This window comes from Acanthochromis polyacanthus, chromosome 8 (assembly GCF_021347895.1).
Source record: "Acanthochromis polyacanthus isolate Apoly-LR-REF ecotype Palm Island chromosome 8, KAUST_Apoly_ChrSc, whole genome shotgun sequence".
NCBI classification, from domain to species: domain Eukaryota; kingdom Metazoa; phylum Chordata; class Actinopteri; family Pomacentridae; genus Acanthochromis; species Acanthochromis polyacanthus.
The window spans coordinates 30,676,367-30,696,768 of record NC_067120.1 but is presented as its reverse complement, the minus strand read 5'-3'; the positions used below and the strand labels follow the sequence as shown (position 1 = coordinate 30,696,768).

The 20,402-nt window shown below is 39.8% G+C and overlaps 1 protein-coding gene across 3 annotated transcripts; it reads right to left on the bottom strand.

Annotated features, from left to right (window-relative positions):
• Positions 1–214: 214 nt before the first annotated feature.
• Positions 215–19,731, bottom strand: phaf1 (phagosome assembly factor 1). Of its 3 annotated transcripts, XR_002596166.2 has the most exons (17): positions 18,465–19,731; positions 18,206–18,288; positions 17,036–17,119; positions 16,889–16,932; positions 16,385–16,464; positions 16,171–16,265; positions 14,186–14,283; positions 13,860–13,972; positions 12,656–12,789; positions 12,401–12,484; positions 10,222–10,304; positions 9,990–10,033; positions 9,829–9,878; positions 9,050–9,108; positions 7,557–7,629; positions 4,859–5,493; positions 215–4,739 (listed from the first exon to the last, which is right to left on the bottom strand). XR_002596166.2 is itself a non-coding variant. In XM_022204696.2 (16 exons), exons 1-16 carry the CDS (start codon positions 18,526–18,528, stop codon positions 5,398–5,400), a joined length of 1,284 nt encoding a protein of 427 aa, XP_022060388.1. In that variant the 5' UTR covers positions 18,529–19,731; the 3' UTR covers positions 215–5,397. The 3 variants fall into 3 exon arrangements, 2 of the variants coding, with proteins under 2 accessions (XP_022060388.1, XP_022060389.1); XM_022204696.2 differs by having other exon boundaries at positions 215–5,493; XM_022204697.2 differs by having other exon boundaries at positions 215–5,493; positions 14,186–14,250.
• Positions 19,732–20,402: the final 671 nt, after the last annotated feature.

Below are 20,402 nucleotides of genomic sequence, written 5' to 3'. Positions count from 1 at the left end.
AAGGGGAACCCAGTATGCCATGGGGGAGAATTCACTTACAAGAAGATTCCAACTATTTCAAATTAAAACGGTCTGTGTGTCTATTAATACAATTCAGCTAAGGTTAGCTAGAAAGCAAATGTTCAGCTTGTGACTGAAGTAAAACTAGAAGTATTTGTGCTATAAATTACAGTTCCTAAGTTGTACAAGCTACGAAATAAAAACCTCTCAGTCCTTTTCACATCCACATTTTTTATTATTATTTTTTCATATCCTGGTTGCACACACAGAAAATGAACTTTGATGTCAATGAACAGTGAGCATTTGATTTCAGAAAAGACCAAATGTTGCATTGGAATTGTTAGAGATTGCACAGCAGCAGCACATCTCCTCATGTTCAGGAGTAAAGCTTTCAGTCAACCTAATCTTTCTCTTTGCACTACATGATATTGTTATTGCCTTTTTTTCCCCAGTGGACATGCTGAATAAATCTACGTATTTCTTCATACACAAAGTTATAGTATTCAAAATATAAAACGCCACATTCCAATGAATTTCACAAGTTTTTGTTAAGTATGACTGACCCATTTCCAGAAATGGAGTCCACAAAAAAATAGGGAAGTAAGGGAGATGGGCAACAGAACATATGATACCAAGAATAGACGATACAAAGCGTTAATATGAGATTATCATTAAACTGAAGCAGTCCATTATAAATTACAACAATCTGATTGTTGATAATCACTCATTCCTCCATTCAGTGAAAAAAAGCCACACACAGACCTCCGGATTTAATTTTTCACTTGTTTTTCTTTCCTAAAAACTTTAGAAAAACAAGGATGTGATATGTCCACCTGAGTTTGGGTGAATCACCCAGCACCCTACAGCTCCTCTCTCTCTCAGTAGCAATGCTTCATCACAGCAATGACCGTCACTGGCACTGGGCTGGGCTTTCCAAAACCGGGTTAATAATAAGCAGAATCTTTTTTTCTTCTTCCTCTGTCAGCACCTAATTTAAGTTCCCAAAATATTTATGTACATTATCTCAAAGAAGCATCTTGATTGACTTCATTCACTGCTGCCTCTGTTTCTGTTCATATCATCTTTGTCCCATCTGCTTCCAATGGAGCAAAGATCTTTTGGGCGATGACCAATTCGCTCAAATACACCAGAGGGTGGAGGCAGACAAAGGATAGTTTGGTTTCCCTCAGGTTTTAATTGAAATCTTCTGTGAACATACACTCTTTTTTTAAAAATCGGTTTCCATCCTTTAACTTTTTTTTGGTAAAACTGCATTGCACCAATCATACATTCCACAATAACCACTTTACATTGTTGTGGGTGTTTAGTGTAGTTCCAAACAAACATCCCACATACAACAGGGAAACAGAATAGAGCACAAACACTCAGATGGCGAAGAAGACAAGCATCCTGGTTTTGGGAAACCCAACCCAACCTGCCACTCTCTGCAGATAAAAGGGAAACTAAAATGACTGAGACGGCCATAATACCATGTTAGCTTGTTGCTAGTGCTCAGTGACACGCACACATACATACTGTACAATGATGCAGTTCAAATGCATTCTCAAATCGTATGTACAAGGAGATTCCTTTTTTTGTTGTTTTTACAGAGGAGATAGAGACAGAAGTCAAAGACAGGCTCGGTGGGAGATGAGGCACAATGTTCAACAGCTTTGTGTTGGGTTTTTTTTTTCTCGATTTTCCCATATTTGCTTGCACAAAAGCAAGTAAAATGTTTTGAATATAGCGTTCATGACGGTAACATTACATCCGTTTCCCTATACGACAAGGGACGAACCACAACAGGAGTAGGAAACAAGCTCATCAGAGGTTACAGGGCAGCCGTCTCTCCTAAACATCTGAAACCTGGAAGCCCGATGAGAAAAATGCTTATATTTGTTGGCATTAAATGTTGAAATGCTACCCTAGCTTTTGGGCTCCCAGTTTGAGAAACCAAGCAGCGGAACATCCTCCCCTCAGAAACCACATCACCCCAACAAAGGAGGGAGTCTGGGAAGCCGAAGACATATTTTACTCGCGTAAACAAGCAGACGTAAAATCTAGCAACATGCCAAAGCTAGACTCCAAATCCCAGTTTGTCCACTCTACAAAAAAAAAATCTCCACCAGAGCCCTCTCCAGTCCAAATGCGAAGAAGTACTGCTGGTTTCCTATGCCTGTGGAAATGTGAGCTTTGAGTTTTATGCCGTTTCTGTGGCTCAAACATCCTGCAGCATCCGTTCAAGCGGGGCCTCCTACTGGCCCCCCAATACATCTGCATACTTGCAGCCTTAGCATTGCACATGAAAACGTTTCAATACTGAGTGGTCTGGAGTTAAAATAATAATTAAAAAAAAAAAAAAAAACATTCCAGTGATTGTTTTAATGAGTCAGCTGTGAGCACGTTCTTCCTCTGAGTTTAATCTCATCAGAATCAAGGAGGAAATATTAAGATAGTCAGCGAGTGCCTGAGTGAATGCCAAGCCATTAACATCATGTAGATAAGAGGACACCAGAATGAGTATTTACAGCATTTGTACATCGACATTAACTCTTTAAGCATTGGGGCCAGAATACATGAAAATCAGAGTGCTTCTCAGAACAGCACATTTCATTATTTACCCTCGATTAGGAATTACACTAAATCAAACCAGAAAGCCATCAGATGAGAGCTTATTTTCTTCTGATATACTGATGACAACCTTTTTGTATGACTCTTTCCTTGCTGGATGTTTGGTAAACAAAAACTCACATATTCGGATGCTATTTGGTTCCAAAGAGGAATTAAAAAATCTATTAATTCATCATTTCATTTTGCCAACTGGGGTTTCACATTTAAGATCCCAGAAAGTAGGTTTTATTGGAGCAAGTCTGAATGTCAAAATTCAATCAAAACTGCTCCACCTGACGCTAACTCATATTGGATGATAAGAAAAAAAACACACCCTGTAAGTATTTTCATCATCTCATCATGTATACAGGCCCCGACTTCAACTCTGATGCCTCCACACAAGATGACACAAACAATCGCAAATTTGTTAGCAAAGGTGAGGGAAATTAAAAACAAGCGGCATTTGTACCAAGGAACAATAAAAGAGAATATGTGTATTCAAATTAATACACGGTTTATTAATTTGATTGTAATTAAAAAGAATCTAAATCCATACAGTGGGAGGAAGCAGTCACATGTTATGATGACGGAATGACTGACGCTCTTCCCCATTTCCAAAAATGGGTTCTAAAATTCACGGAGAAACAATGGCAGTTCTTTAAATTACAGTTCACTGACAGCAATAACCACCCGGCATGCAGACACGTACGCAAGATGTCTGCTCGCTTCCTTTTGTGAATTTGCATTTAGCTGTGATCGAATCCAGACAACAGAAGGACTGAGAGGTTTCAAAGTCATCTTATTCATGTTTTGTAATTACTGCCAGCAGTTACAGAAAGCAGGAGCTGAATTTAGAGGCGTCACCACAACAAAAGACTTTGATGTGCAAGTTTAAAACAAAAGAAGCGACAGAACGGAGACAGCTGAGCACACGACTCTCCCCGCTGGACAAGTTTAGACACGAGATAACAGCGACAATGTCAGCAGATCGAATGAAAACATCCTGAAATGTCTCTGGCTGTAGCATTTGGCAATTTAAAAAGGAATAAAACGCAGACGTTGCTGACGGACGAATTGCAATGTATAAATCGGATGCGAGAGATGACGAAGGAAAGATGGAGAACACTGAAGAGGGCCTCTCCTCTGCCCCAACGTACGAATAAAACAGACCGTCTCGCCAAATTTCTCCACAAATCTGTCTCTGAGTACAGGGCACAATCAAGCAATCAAGTAAAAAGGTGTGTTTTAGTGCAAATGTAAAAATGGATTAAAAAATAACACAACAGTACACAATGAAAATGGTCACGGTTTGAATGAGTGAAATAAAGGGCAGGGAGAAATGATGAAAGTGTGCGCCGGGTTTACGCCTCTCGCAACATGCAGGAAGATCTCATCGAAACAAAACAGGCTTGTGCTTGTAATAAGTCAAAAAGGTCTACCGAGTTCATGCAAATTCTTGTGTCATGCCTGCATGTCCGTTTGTTTCACGCTTAAAAGGCTAAAAAAAGATAAACCAGCTTTCATGTATTAGAAATACATGAGTATAGTAGTGGAGGGATTGAAATGCTGTGTGTATGTGCTTCAATTACCGTCTGTTGAAATGTCAGTTTTAAAATCAGCGGCCCAACACATGCAGATGCGTTTTTATGTGCCGGTGTTTGTGAAAGCGAAGAGACGAACAAGTCCAGAGCTGCAGCAGCTGTGGGTTAATCGACTGTTGTGTGTGCTTGTGTGTGCGTGTCTTTGTGGGCACCACTGAACAAAGTTGAAAGACGTGTAGGAAGATGAAGAGGGAGACGATAATCGCGGGGAGGTGTTGGGATGTTTGGATGCTTTGAGAGGCTTCACATCTGGTTCGAGCAGGTTACGTTTCAGGACCACGTCTGTCCCCAAACCCTGAGTGCGATTGGTTCTTCTCACGTATGACAAAGTTGTGATTCTCATGTTTGTTTTTTTTGGTTTAAGTCCTCTGCAGCTTTCGTTTGGCTCTGATGGCTCGCGGTTGGGCTGGATTGGTTTGGTTCGGTTGCGTCCGGGTTTCGATTGAGCCAGTTGGGTCTGGTTCTGAAGTTCAGGCAGGAAGACGGGCGGTATCGGTCGGTCTGGCAGTGTGGTGGGTTGATGTGAATCTAGAAGGTCGAAGCAGAGCTTGTTTCAAGACTCTGGCCACAGCAGGCGGCCATAATAACTTTGATGCTAAACACTTTTGAAGGTTGCAGCAGATGAATTCAAATGCTTGTTGTCTCACCGCCACAGTGTCAAAGAGGTTATCGTCCCGTACAGTCTTCTGATGCATCTTACTGGTGGAACCATGACATCGTATAGTCGGGACAAACTCACTCTTCTCTGTGGTCCTGAGCGAGAATGATGTAACAGGATGGGAACAGCTGACCTCTACCAGAATGCAGATTTCTTCACTGTGTCAGTTTGCAGCACCACCGGGATCGTTAACCAAGATCACATTTCATTGGTTTCGTTTCAAAACACACTCAATGCGCCAGCACTGCGACCATGCCACTAAATCTTGGGTTCCCTAAGATAGTCTGAGTTGGGTTTACTGTGCGAGTTGGATGCGCCTGAATGAAAGACTAAATAACCAACAGGAAAAGCTGATTCATGTCAGGTCTTGGTTGTTTCTCTGATGTGTAGCATCTGAGCTGGGCAAGAGTAACGTTGTTGTTCGGTTAGGTCTGCTTGGTTAGGAATCTGGCTCTGGATTAGAAATTCAGTCAGTAGAAGTACTAGATTCAGGACAGGCCAGAATGGGATGTGGTTCTGGTTATTTGTTCAGTGGGAACTACTGCTGGACTCGGGTCGGGCTTGACTGGTGGTCCGTGGAGCACCATAGAGGGTCACTGATGCTATGTGGTTATTCTGCATCACCTGTGGAAGAAGACAGTAAATAGTTAGCATTCACAGACATGAACTTGGTTTTAAAACACCTCAGCATGCTAAGGTAAAAGTGGTCCTTGTCAGTAATGTTTGTAGAAAATAAAATGTTTCATTTATTAACAGCAAAACTAATGAAGATGGTGGGAAAAATTCTGCACCTCTGTGAGAAAAGACACAGGGCTTTGAGACCAAAATTGTCACATACGCATCATTTTTTGAGAGATTGGAAGTTAAAATGTCATTGAGATGTGTTCCTACGAGTGTATGATGATCATTAGGTGCCCCTCTGACCATAGTCTAGGGAAGTCGTACTATGTCTTCTGAACTAGCTCAATTGCTGAAGCAGTCTATAGCTGATTACTCCTAAAAACAAAAGAAGAGGCTGGTGTAGAAGAAAGGGTCACGACTCAAATACTTCTTATGAAGAAGAGCGCAGCTGCATTCAAAGAGATACTGTTGAGTTGAAAAGAAAAACTGCTACATTCACTTACAATGAAATGAAAACTAATCACAATCAGGATTTTGGCCTAATGTGATGAAATGAATATAATCAACTGTGGTGCTGACATTTAAATTGTGCTGCACATATTAAACGGTCGATATAGATAAAATCACTGGTTTCAATTGGAGTAAATCTGACATTAGTACACCTTATTTCACTCTTAGAATAGATGTTTGGTCAAACACTGCCTGAGTGAACTGTAGCCATCTAGCAGTGACTAACTTAGCCCGCAAGTGTTTCCTGAACGATGGGAAATTGGGGTGTTGATAAACATATTTTCAGAAAGTAAAGAGTTTAGCCTGTGCATACTTTAGACCCTCCAGAAAAACGTGATTATGCGATCGCATGAATTCCCGCATTAATCACCAAAATGCTGCTGATTATGCAGGGATCAATTATTTCCCAAAAGGCCGCATAATCCCCGCAAAACAGTGCATAATTCCCACAAGAATCTCACATTTCCACAAAAAAAAGAGAAATATGCGGGTCCCGCTTGACTTCACAATTTCCGCATAAAATGAGAAAACTATAACCAATATAAATGGAGTTGTGAGCGAGGTTTTATGTGACGCCTGGCCTGACGTCATCAGTTCGCGCATTCACACACACACAAACTAGAGGCACGAGCTGATGCAGAGCGCGGCGCCAGTGTTGCCAACTTAGCGACTTTCTCGCTAAATCTAGCGACTTTCCAAAGCGTCCTAGCGACTTTTTTTGTCAAAAGCGACTAACCACAAATCTAGCGACTTTTTCTGCCGTTTTGGAGACTGACAGGAAAACTCGGATCATTCTGCAGCTACTGTCCTCAACAAGCAGAAGCTGCTGCTGTGAGCTTCTCCCCCTCCCAAAGCACAGGCTGTCAGTCCAGTAACCCCGCAGCAGTCCCAGTGTCTGATTAGAGGACACATCCCTCCGCGGCCAGACGGCAGGTGAATCGCGCATATTTTTGCATATTTCACAATTATTCGCATACTTTGCAACTTTCCGCAATTTCCCCGCATAAAATGGCATAAAAACCCTGCATATTTATTCGCATAATCGAGGATTTTAGCCCGCGTTTTTCTAGAGGGTCTAATTATATATATTATAAAAGTGCTATACAATCTGTGCAATATTAGTACTCTATCAGTATATTTCTATTTATCCCCAAAAAAATCAGTGCACTACTACTGATACGTGTAATAATGGTATTTTTCAGAACTAGCACTTATTTATATTTTGATCTATTTTAATTTTATACTATCTTTGCTGCTGCAACATTGCAAATTTCCCCACTGTAGGATTAATAAAGGGTCATCTTATCTTATCATAACTAAAATCACTTGCAGACATTTCAAATAATCCATATTACATGTCTAGCATACAGGCAATAAAAAAGAAGAAACAAACAAACCAACTAGATCTCTACCACATCTGTAACTGGTTAGAAATGTGCGATTTTGTGCAGCCTGGCCCCTCAGACAACCTATTTACTGCATGTTACTTATAGTTTTAAACAAACTGTATACATTCTAATCCCAGATGAGGCTACAGAGATATAAGACATTCTGACCTCAAAGATCATCCTCTGCAGTCCAAAGCAGAAGGTGGAGCCAAAGGGGTTGGTGTTATTGGCTGACGAGGACCTGTCAAACACAAATGTCAGACAATGTCAGCAAAGACGACTCATTTGGACGTGTCTAGTTTACTATAAAAACCATTCCATCTAAATGGAGTGAATATGAAAGCGACAACAAGAGTGAGGTAGTATTAGAACTAGATCTCACATACTGCACGTGGAATATATTTAAAACTGTTATGCGATAAGGGATTTAAATCATGGATTTTGAAAGGAATACAAACATATCTCTGTCTTACAGAAAAAGGACAATTTAAAACCTTTGAAAAATTGAGGGAGGAATATAATCTTGAAAGAATTGACTTTTATAGATTTCTTCAGGTATGTAATCATTTCGAGCGCAACATTAAAAAGGAAATAGATTTTGGTGACCTGATACTGACTATTCTCATCGATGCTTCTCAAGGTAAATCAAATAGGGGTGTCATCTCTCGAATCTATGTCTAAAAAGCCCCACAGTACAAACTATGTTAAAGAAAAATGGGAGCGAGAGAGTGATACAGTAACACTGAATGAAGATTGGTTGAGCATATGCTGTTCTCAGTGGAAATATACCAGCTCCCGTGTGTGGCGAGTTTGGGTGGAAATGCTTGGTCCATTTCTTTATTACTCCAAAACAAAAAGCACACTTCAGTGGTGGGGTAGCAACATGCTGGAGACAGTGTGGACACCAAGAGGCCAGCTACTGGCATATTTTTTGGGAGTGCCCAGTGGTTCAACTGTTTTGGATAGAGCTCCACAAAGCTTTAAAGAGTATAATCAACACCAATCTACCAATGCAGTTTTCTACACTGTTTTTAGGGAAACTGGACTTACAGATCAGGCCAGCTGATAATTAATTATTCGGAATTTTGATAACTGCTGGCAAAAAGGTAATTACAAGGCATTGGTTGCTTTCTGACCTCCCCACATTGCAGGAGTGGACAAGTATTGTGAATGACATTTATCTGATGGAAAGAATTACTTTCTCTCTTTGCCTTCAGAAAGAAACATTTATTAGACTGTGGTCCAAATGGGCTGAATATTTAAACTCTTTACAAAAAGAAAACACAGATGTTTAACTCTGTGTTTCTGTCCAAGTGTGTTTTTGGCTCTGGAAATGTTCAAATGTTACAAACTTCCTGGTAAACATTCACCCCTCCTTTTTTATTATTCTATAGATTGACATGAATCTTTCCCAGTTCTTGAGTTCTTAGAAATAACACTTCTGTCTTTTTTGGTACTCTGTATTCTTATTGCTGGTTGAAATTGTATCATTGAAAAAAAAAAAAGACTAAATGTGAGCGGCAAAAAAACGCATCAATTTACTAATGCACCTTTTTGTTTTTATGGTCTGGATGCTCTCACATTGAAAATAAAGAATGTCAAAAAAAAAACAAAAAAACAACAGTTATGTGATCTAAATTGTATGCGGGCATATAGTTTACCTGTGGAGCACTACAGGCTTTTCCATGGGATGACCAAGCAGCTCCTGAATCTGATCCCACTGTGAGAGAATCAGACAGACAGCTCAACAAAGCACAATGCTGGGAGTAAACAAAAAGGCTTGTTTTTCCACTGCAAACACTGGTTTGCGGCACAAGGTTATGAGAACTGTATAAAAAGGTGGACTGGGGATAAAAGAGGGCTGTGGTTGGATCATGTGGTTGATGATAGTGTTAGTAGAACATAAACCTAACACTGTAGATATATTGCAATAGATTTTTAAAGCACAAATGGAGCAACATTTGAGACATTTTTAGTGGATAGGAATGATATCACAGGACTTTTATTACATTACTTCATCTGTGGTAACATAAAAATGATATACTGTACACAGGTGACATGAACCAACTATTAATCACCAAATTTGCAGGTCTGGGGAGAATAAAGGCTCCAGTAATCAGGATTTAAAAAGTGACTTCTGTAAGCATTCAAGAAATGCTTGGCTGACTTCCAAAACATTCGAAAGTGGAATAAACCACACAGGTTTATGGAATGAAACAATGGGTTTACAAACAATGCAGAGACCAAGATTTAGAAGAGGTGATGCCAAATCACAAACTACTAATCCCCCCAAAAAGCACTGAATCCTGCATTTGAAAGCTGAAGTTACTAATATAGGCCAAAGGACCATGTCAGACCATTACTGACCATCCACAGCACCACCTTGTGAATGTACGAAGCACTAAATGTGCCAGCTCTATACATTGTTTCTATAACTGACCTTGCTGTACGTAGTTAAGATGCAGTCTTCTGTCTGAGAATCGGCTCCTTCTAAAGAAGATGAGTGAAAAACAGAGAAACAGAAAGTCCCGTTAAAGTTAACGCCGAGACACAAATGCATAATTTTTGGTGAGATGGATTTGTAACCGTTGAATGTCTTACCTTTTTTGATGACTAGTGGAATCTTAAAGTCACATCGATGATATCTGTGATGAGACAGAAACCATAATGAAAAGAGGTAGAAACAGAAATGCAGCAATGGAGAACACAAAAACAGAGAAACACTATCAACTACAAGAAAGAAAGACATAAGCAGAGGGAAAATCAGCAAGGAAACAAATAAGTAAAAACATACAGAAAACAGATGGCAGGACTAAAAAAAAACACTTCTTACATATTGAAGTTGTAATGTCCAGGGTAGTTGGTATGAAGGACAAACTTCTTAACCAGGTGAGTCGTTGAGTCAAACAGGATGTCCTGAAATCGAACAAAACCCAATATTTAGGATTACTTCTGCATGACTGTCCTATATGTTGGGCCAGATCAGCCTATTACAGTCCTATCTACTGTGAACACTGGTTGGGTAAACACAGATAAAGGCATGACTGCACCCTCCCATCCCTTTATGAAGGACCTGTGCAGCGTTCAGGCTGCTTTTACACATAATCCTAACAGTGACTGCAGATGAGCTCATCTTTATTGCTGTCCCAGAGCAGATTGTCCAAATGAGTCAAGGGAATTTAAACAGTGACACAAAGAGGTCACTGACAAAAAAATCTTTTTGTGACAAACACCAGCTACCAGAGTGACACACAGCACCATCTAAGATGTGATATGACTGAAAACAGACTAAATGACCAGAAAAACTGAAGTTCCTGTGAACTGTGAAGCAATCAAAAGGTGCTGTCTCAAATACTTTTGTGAATCATACTGTGGCAGAAGTACTTTTACACATTTCGCTTGCAAGAACTCAACATATTAGCAAAAGAGGTGATTCATGAGAGACAATTTTCATTACATTTGTGGCATAACAAGCTTGACAATATCCTTCCTATGCTGGTCAATGGGAAATAACATTTAAAGTCCACGTAAAGGAACTTTAGAGATCTGTTCCAGAACACATTATACATCTCAGAATATAGTGTTTCCCCTCCCATATAACCAGCGAGGCAGCCCGCCTCGTCGGTATAGGCCACCGCCTCATTAAAATTCTGCCGACATTGCCGCCTCAGCCCAGAAATCCTGACTCGACCAGTAAAAATTAGCACAGTCCTTCCACTGACACTGTAATCTACGAAAAACTGGACTGCATTAGTATCAAGTTACAACACCAGCTATAGTCTATACCTAGCTAGCTTTGTCTTCGTCCAGTAAATACAGCTTCCCTTTATGCTAGAACTTGCAGAACAGCACAGTCTCCTCATTTAAGTTTGCTAAGAAAGCTGCGAAGAAGTGGATTGTTTATTCAAGTCATGCTGAGCTGAAAATCACCATCAACAACAGCTCCTGCAGCTGTAACAAACTTGCATCGACAACAACTGGGACTCACAAATAATCCACTGTTACTAGTGATGATAAATGACGCTGAGGCAACTGTGTCCCTTCATGGTCATCCTAATGACTTCTGGTGCCATCAGCAACAGCAAACTCTCATTATTGTGTGTTCAGATTATGATCAGGCATGTCATTGGGAAATTACCAAATAAGTGAATCCTTGGAAGCGAGGGAGTGGAGCGACCGAGCTGGGGGGAGGGGCAAGAAACTTTTGAAATTTAAAGGCTGAAATGGAGCATTCTGGTGAACTCTGACACCTAGAATTCTTTAAACATGAAGGCTTAAAAAAAATGTCTGTATGGGACCTTCTAGGCACCCCCCAAAAACAGCACAAAGTCATGTTAATGTGATGAAACCAAATATTTATACTGGATTCAAATTTGAATGAGCCACATGAAGTCATCACTATGTGTGCTTTCCGATCGACCATGGGAGTGAGCCTCTTCTGTTGAGGAACTTGTGGGGCAATGCCACTGTGTTGTTGCAAGTACACACTACTGATCCCGTATGTTTGGTCCTGTTGTCGCGTCTCTTCCCTCCGCCGGGTGAAAAAATTGCTGGGCATTTGGTGGTTAGAGCGCTTTTCGTACAATTTCCTGGCATGATTTTTCGTTTTCATGTGGTCTATCAGTGCTTGGCATCCTCTGTCGCTGTATTTTGTCTCATCGTCGCACACCATGCACCTCGCTTTCCCAGTTACATCTAACTTTCGATAAGCTCTCCAATCGTTGTTTCCAACTCGTGCTTTTGCCAGCGCACTGTTGACAACTACGTGCGATCCAACCCTATACCCCTTACACCCCATATTTTTTTTCTCATCGAATTTGGGCGATTCACGTTGGGTCTCAAAATTGATACCTCGATACGCGAATTTTCACGTATCCACGACCAAATAACATGCCTGGACCAAGTGATTGAAGGTTGTCAAGAACAGCTCCATGTATTCAGTAACACAAAGCACAATCAAAAAGTATGCAAAGTTATTCGCACACAAACAAGCCAAGGCGGAGCTTACTTACCACTCCGAGGGTGAAGTAGTTAAAGAAGTAGTCGTTACATTTCGAAGGAACCTGCTTGTGAGGTGATGGAGAGTGGATCTTCATCTAAAACAAACAAGAAATGACCAGCAGTTATACTGACCAGTGACCACTGAACACATGAAACTGGCTACAGGGTGACATCCAAAAAACTAAATGCAACTTACTCAAGATAAATGAGTAATATATAATAAGAACAGATACTACAAAGTAAATGATTAATGAAGACCTTCCTACCTTGTCCTCAGACTTGTAGAAGACTTTGTGTGGCGAGCCCAGAGCACCCAGTACATCCTGACAAGAATCTCCAAAGAAGATGCTCCTCTCTAGAGACCTGACTTTAGCATCCGCCATCACACTGAGACCACAACCTGCACTCACAGAGGAAAGATAAATGATGAGAAAACACGGTCAAACTACACTGGAAGAAACAGCAGTAAGAATGTGTGTGTCTATAAATGTGGAGAGCTCCAAATATCAAAGTTTTACAGTTGTGGTTTTTCATTTCTATCATATGGATACTATAGAGACACACTGACAAATTAGGTAACTGCAGTTAAGTCTGTATTTGTCTTTATGAGGATTATGTGGTTTAAACTAGCTATTCACTGACATGTGGAGATTTCTGTTTGTTTGTTTGGGGTTTTTGGGCAGATACCAGTGAGATTATTGGCCATCAAGAAAATACGATAACCAATATTTGGCTAAATGTTTTAAGAGCACGTGATAGCAGAGAACCTGTCAGGTTTCCTCACTAATAAGGTGGCTTATAACTGAACACATAAGACAGAAATAGGAGTGACTAAACTATCTCCATTGTTTATATGGGATCCACTGAGATTAATCAGTTTGTCTCCTGCCATTAAGTCTGCTGTTCTTCTCTATTTTCTAAATCTTTCACTGTTTTGTCACTTTTATTTCCCACTAAGGTCCATATCTTAAGGCATTTTTAATGATTGTTTTCCAGACTCTGTTTCAAGTTAATCTGTAGCTGCTTTCTAACTTAGCCGTTAGCCTTTAGCATAGCCTTAGCCACTGTGAGAGAAGCTAATTTCCTGGTTTGTGGCAACAGCTTGTGTTTCTTGCTTAGTTTCTGCAGCTTGAAAGACTTCAGAGAGCATAGAGTGATGACAGACAGAGAGAGGAGGCTGCATCAGACCTAAAGTAGCGCATTTATTTGATCAACAGCCAGCCAACAAAAATGGCTGTCTATGACTAATTAAAACAAATTGCTAGCAAAAGAAAGAACCACATTTATGCTGATTTGACAACACAGTAAATGCAGCACTCTGTTGACCACTAATTAAACATATCATCTCAAGCTGTCCAAGAGTGCTACACATTATAAAACAAATGTAGAGAAAATATCAAAATTTATACATGTGAGGAAGAGGAAATCCTAAGCTGCAGTGCTCAAGACAAACAAAAGGCTGTGTGCTACCTGCAGTAAGAAGGCGGAGTTTGAGCCCCAGAGGTCCAGCCCGATCTCTCAGGACATCCACGCACTCTGCATAGATGTTGCCAAGGAAACAAGCCAACGGCATCGTAGGAGCTCTGAGGACAAAGAGAAAAGAATGTTTGTGTCCCTTATTACTGGCCTTTCTTAATTCGCAGGTTGTACATTTTTGTTGCTTGTGGCTTTTTTCATGTTGTTTTCTTTGTGCTGCCGGTTTGTGGAGACTTCAAACTCGACAGACATAAGTTAAATGAGAATCTCAAGCAATTATGCTTCCTTTGGTCACATGGGAGTGATATGATTAGGCGTACCTTGTTTCTTGCAGGTTGTTGCCAGTGTAGATGTGCATCCTCTTGACCATGGCCCCGTGTGGAATCTGCAGGGAGGCCAAACCCATGGCAAAGTTAGGCTGCCAAGGCAAAACAGCTGGGAGTATTACAGGACTACTGGTATATACTAAAAGGTTTTTGCCTACAATAGAATACATATAAACAAGACACAGTTAAAAAAAAAAAAAGAGAGCTACTTCAAGAACAAAAAGAAGAAGTGACAAAACGTGATGAAGCACAGAGAACTGACCTAAATACCAAAGTGTTTCCAGTGATCGGTGACACTGTATTTTAATCCAACTTGGATCTCTTTCAGATAGCAACTTTTAATCTGAGAGGTCCAAGATCCAATCAAACTTCACCGTGACTCAGCAGAAGCTCACTTCATCTTGTGTTGAAATGACTGCACGAGTCACACCGATGTGAAATTAAAGCAAAAGCTCGTAGGTGTGAAGACATTTGCAAAGCCCTACTGTCAGAGTGATGTTTCTTAGCCCTCACAGAGGACGCTGCTTTTAAGCACGAAGACAGGATCAGATTTGGTTTTAGGTAAAAACAGCCTACAATAACCACCATTTACTGAAAAAAAACAGCAACTACTTCATTCATTTTTAAGAGAATTATGTCTTTTAAATAATGCTAAAGTAAAAAAAAAAAAAAAACCTGATTGAATCTTATGTTTTCATTATTTTTCTGTTGTTTTTATGTACTATTAATATCGAAGGCGAACAATTTCATGACAATACTGAGGCTCAAATATTATATTAGATGATATTTTTCATTATTTCCTCCAGAAACATCCATAAAACAGGAGAGCAGAGATACATAAACACATTGAACACAAAATAAAAATAACAATAATGTAGAATTATGTAGCGGACAATTGCATGCATTATAGGCACGTATAAATATATATTAGAGTATATGACAAATTAGGCGAAAACTGAATAAATGAAAGACAGACAGAAGAACGTAAAAACAAAAAACAAAATAAAACCCAACAATATGATAAATAACATAATATCAAGCATGTCTGGAAGGAAACAATTTTCACCTTACTCAAATTCCCATCCCCATCCCACAAGTCAAGCATACTGCACTGTCAGCTAGGTTTAGGTTCATGTATATGTCAAGTATCACTTAGGTTAGACTCCCTGGTGTTACAAACGGCTCCCACATTTCTGCATAGGTGTCTATATTCCCATTTATTTTGCATGAGTTTGAGGCTGAAATATTTTTGAAAAAATATTGATTTACATTTTTTTCTGACAGATCCTGTGACTGTAATTTGATTTGCCAGATATTTTTGGGGCCATTTTTGCATTTAGTTGATAGAAAGTGGAGAGAGAAAGGAAATATAGGGAAAGAAAACAGACGAACAACATGCGGTAAAGGTCAGGCCAGTCAGGATTCAAGCCGGGGATTTACTTCTGATTACATTTGCATGCATACGGTACGTGCTCTAATTGCTTCATTTTTTAAAGTCAAGCTTCAGTTTATTATTCTCTGTGTGCCAAATTTAAAGCATGATGGAGCATTAGCACATGAGATCAAAAGTCTGAGGTTCAGACAAGGAAGACAGCCGCAAATTTTAAATAAACTGACAACAGTAAACCCATGATCAGACATGCTGCATAATCACTGCCTCTGTGATTTACTAACTGCATTGCTTGAAACTGTGAAATTGATTAACTCTTCAGGCTTTAACAAAATGTAGGGAATAGGAAAAAGCTGAAACATGCCCTGAAGATAATGCGATACGGATCCAAAACTCTGCTGACTAAACAGCCAAAGACACATCCATCTATCATCATCTACAGTCATGACAAGGTAATGCAAACACAGGGCTTGACCTCTGCATGCAGCGCAGCCACTTAAATCACAAGGCCTCGATCTCCTGGGACGAGAAGAAATGACCACTCAGCTCTTTAAGCAGCTGACAAGCGAATCAATGACGACATTCTCACCTCATATTTTGGAGCTTCGTTCCACGAGTCCAGTTGAAAGGAGAAGGACAGTCCTCGAAAGTTGAGATGGAACAACTGCTCTGCAGCATTGTAAACTGGACAGAGAGGTGTGTGAAGAAGACAATATTTCATAAAAGGTTAGAGAAATGAGATTAAAACACAGGTTTATTTGTGAGTTCAGACCTTCTGTGTGGGTTTGTGCTTTGTAGATTACCTCCAGGGTGCGTAGCTCCAAATGACTGATCTATTTGCTCTATTGTGGGGGCAATGGCCTGAGAGTTGAAATGGACTCCGCTGAAACACACACACACACACACACGTACACACACAGCGTTAACTCTATTAACATTCATATAGGCAGCACTGCATAAGCTGAGGAGCTATTGCCTGAGAGGTTAAATGGATTCCACAGAAAGAAAGATAATCATGAACTCATAATCAAAAAATCCATTAATGCAGGCAGATGCAATTAGTGTGACGCCATTCACAAAGCAGCAAGAAGCCCATCTGCGAGGAGCTGGGACTTAAAGTTAAAAGCGGTCTCTGTAGCAACATAAAATGGACAGAACATACGGCACAAAGGCTGTTAAATATATTTATGTCGATGTAAACCATAGAACAAAACAACTGAGAGTCTAATACGACTCTCATCCGGGCTACATCAGTTGTTATTCAATAGGTTTGCATATCCCTTTAAGTTATTTACATTTCTACTCACCAGTATTTCAACTTGACTTTGCTCAGGTCATACACTTCGATCACCTATCACAGGGAAAGAAAAAGGAAATGTTAACGTGCAAACGGCAAGTGTTATTAATGCAAAGGCAGTCGAATTTATTTACTATCTAGAATCAAACATTTTCACCTTGAGTCTCTGATTTGTGGCATCAAACAGCAGTTTAATCCCATCCTGAGTCAGATTCAGTATGAGGTCATGGCTGAGTGGCGTCTAGAGAGGAGATAAACAAACTAATTAATTAACAGAGAGGCAGCAGGATGTGCACGCATGCACAGATACGCAAACAGAGCTCAGATCTATGTGTTTTTTGAGTATTCATACTGAATTTCAAGAGCAACGCTGGAATGCAAACAAACATAAAGGAAGGAGAAAATATATATACACAACTAAAAATGAAGGATTAAGAAAATGAACACTGAGGAGGGGGTTTGTCTTTCAAAGCGGGTCGTGAAGAAAACCTTACAATTTCAAATAATAATGCTGTTTCATCCAAATGATATATTCTTGCCCCTTCCTAATGTTCGATTATTGTTTTTAACATTTTTTTCATGCTTTTATTGTTTTATTGTCATTTTTAAATTTTTATTATTGCTAGTTTTTTTGTAAAGATCCTTGTAGTTTCAGTTGTGAAACATGCTACAGAAAAACAATAAAATTTAAATTTATCATACGCTTCCCCTCAGAGAAAAGAATGCCTATTAACATGCTGGCACATTAGCAAGCAGTTTACGCCACTTTTCCTTTGATGGTGCACGAGCTGACTTCTGGATCAATACTAAACCAGAGTAGCTCAATAAAATTTTAAAAGCAACTTCCCTGACTAATGTTTACATGGCTACTACGCTGGTAAACTGTCCAGGATTTTAGAGGAATTCTGGAATATGCTTTTTACAAAAACATACATAGCTTTATCAAATTGGTTCAACAAAAATCCTTGGAATTTTTTTAAAGATTTGTGATCAAATTGGAAATTTTAAGGTGAAAAAACCCACCCTCTTCAGCGCTCTCTGGTGGACAAACTATGCAATAACAACACAGTATGTTTACAGCGAATATACCTGACATAAAGGCTATAACGATTATAAGCTAATAAACAGTAATTAAACTGAAAATTATGGAAAAATGGACAGAAATGGGACAGAAAAACAACTGGATTTACTTTTTATGCACAGGAAAGCCTCAAAAACCTGCACTGCTGCCCAAGATAGGATTCTTGTGCCAGTTAACTAACATTTTCTGTGGTTATGATTGCATGACAGAGAGCTCATAATAAAAACGAATACTTGGACATCTTACCTGTTCACTGTATAGCACCTGGACATTTTTGATGATGCGGCAGTGTTTCTGAAGGATAGAGATGGCCTGGGAAAATGGCATCCCTGAAGAATAATACACATGCACACACATGAATGCGTAGAAGTGTTTCTTATGCAGGCTTGACTAAAATGAACATTTAAAGAAGCATATTTCAAATGTGGCTTCTAACATTTATGACATGCTCACTGTTATCCATTTTAATGAGTTATGCTTACACAAATCGGTGTTTAATACCTACCTAAGGCGAATTCCCATTGCTCATTTCCTAGTGATCTCTCAGGCACCACCTCCAGATCCAGCATTGGCAAGTAGTGGGGGGCAGCTCACCTCACCTCAAGACACAATGGGACCCTCTGAGGGACCCTCTCACTCCCTGCTTGTCTCTCCCTGCTCACAGCACTGTCTCACAACAGTTCCAGGCAGCTGCTTTAATTCATAACTCTGTCTACTTATTGTCCTAAAGCTGCCAAAGTCATGAGTGTGAGCATCAAACAGCTACTCAGTCTATGGGTTACAGTAAAAGACAAATCTCCAATTTATCTCATGGCATACGTCCTTGACATTAAAACGGTACCAGAGGAGAATCGAGTGTTAAATATTCAAAATGTCGCCTGCCTGAAGCTTACACAAGTTTCAAATCACAATTTAACAACTTACCCAGCATTGGCTGACAGCTTGGACACAAACAAATTATGCAATCTGTCAGCAAACCTAAAAACGCACAAGGCCAGCTGTCAATCACCCCCCTGCTTGCTTGTGTGGTTTAAAAATCGATACGGATAAAAAGACAACAACCTGAATTCACTGAAATGCAATAATCAAACTTGCCACAAACGTTTTCCAACAGGCTTCAGCTTAATAACTGAACAATGCGGTGCTGCGTCCCAACAAACCAACGGGGCACCTGATCCAGTGGCTGAAAAAAAATACAGAGGCACGAAAACAACTCAACTGCTCTCACCGATACCTTGTTTTTCTTATTATTTGTCACAGTCGGGCGGTTACGAAAGCATCAAATCTTGACAACAACACTGTTTTCTGTGTGCTACCAGCTAACGTTAACAGACGAGCTAGCTGCCCAGTTCGCGTACTGGTAACGAAGTATAAATATAAATAAAAATAACGTATGTGCGAGAGAAAAATCCCGAAATTCAAGACAAAGGAAAGTAATATAGCGGTTCAGACTGGCACGACATAAACAAAGAGCGCACGCCAAGCCGTCGACTGTCTTTGCTGTTTTTTCTTTCTTCGCTCGGTTCAGGCTCAGCTAGCTGTACCTGCCGCTAGTGCGCAAAATTCCCGACTCCTCGCGACGAAACGCGTCCCTTGTTGCTCATAAGCTCGTCGGTAGGTAAATGCCCACCGTGTCCCTTTCTCGGCCGTAACGAGTCCTCAATGTCAGGAGCAGATAAGAGCAACACAGTGCCCAAACAACAGCAACTTCAGGCATCAACAACAGCCAGCAGGATCAGCTGATAACTCAACTTCCTGTGTTCGCTGCACGTCCTCGGTCGACGTGATGACGTCATAGTCAGCTGACGCTTTTTAAAATTTCTCAAAATTTCTCAATGTTTACATATTTACACGATTAAATGTGTTATAAATGTCACTTTTTTCATTTAAAATACAACAGCATGTCCTTAATCTTATAAATTTTACCTTTTTTGTCAGCAAGAGATTTATTATTACAGCTAAATTTGCAAATTTGGAGACTCTCTCCAACTGCATAATTTTCAACAAGGGCGTTCACTACCTCTTGTTTGAGCTGCTTCTCCATTATAAATGATTTCCATTTAAATTGAATTTCACCTGAATTATCGATTCTTTCAAAATAATTGTATCAGTACTGAAAATGTGGAACTAGTTGAGTAAAATGAACTTAATTGAAGAAAACAAATTCATTTAACATGAGATATTACACTGAATCAATTAGTCACATAGTGGTTACAGGCATACTTGCTTTACTTTTACAAATTCAATACAATATTTACCTTTGAATTGATTAAAATTTCAAAGTCGAGCAATAGGAAGCGACTAAAAAGCTCACACAGCCTTTAAATAGTTTCCCAAATGCCTAAATGTTGATAAATTTCTATAATATGCTGTATCATAAAGACTTATTTTGAAACTTTTAAGTACAGCGTAGCGTATGAATATCTGTTGATTTGAACTGTCT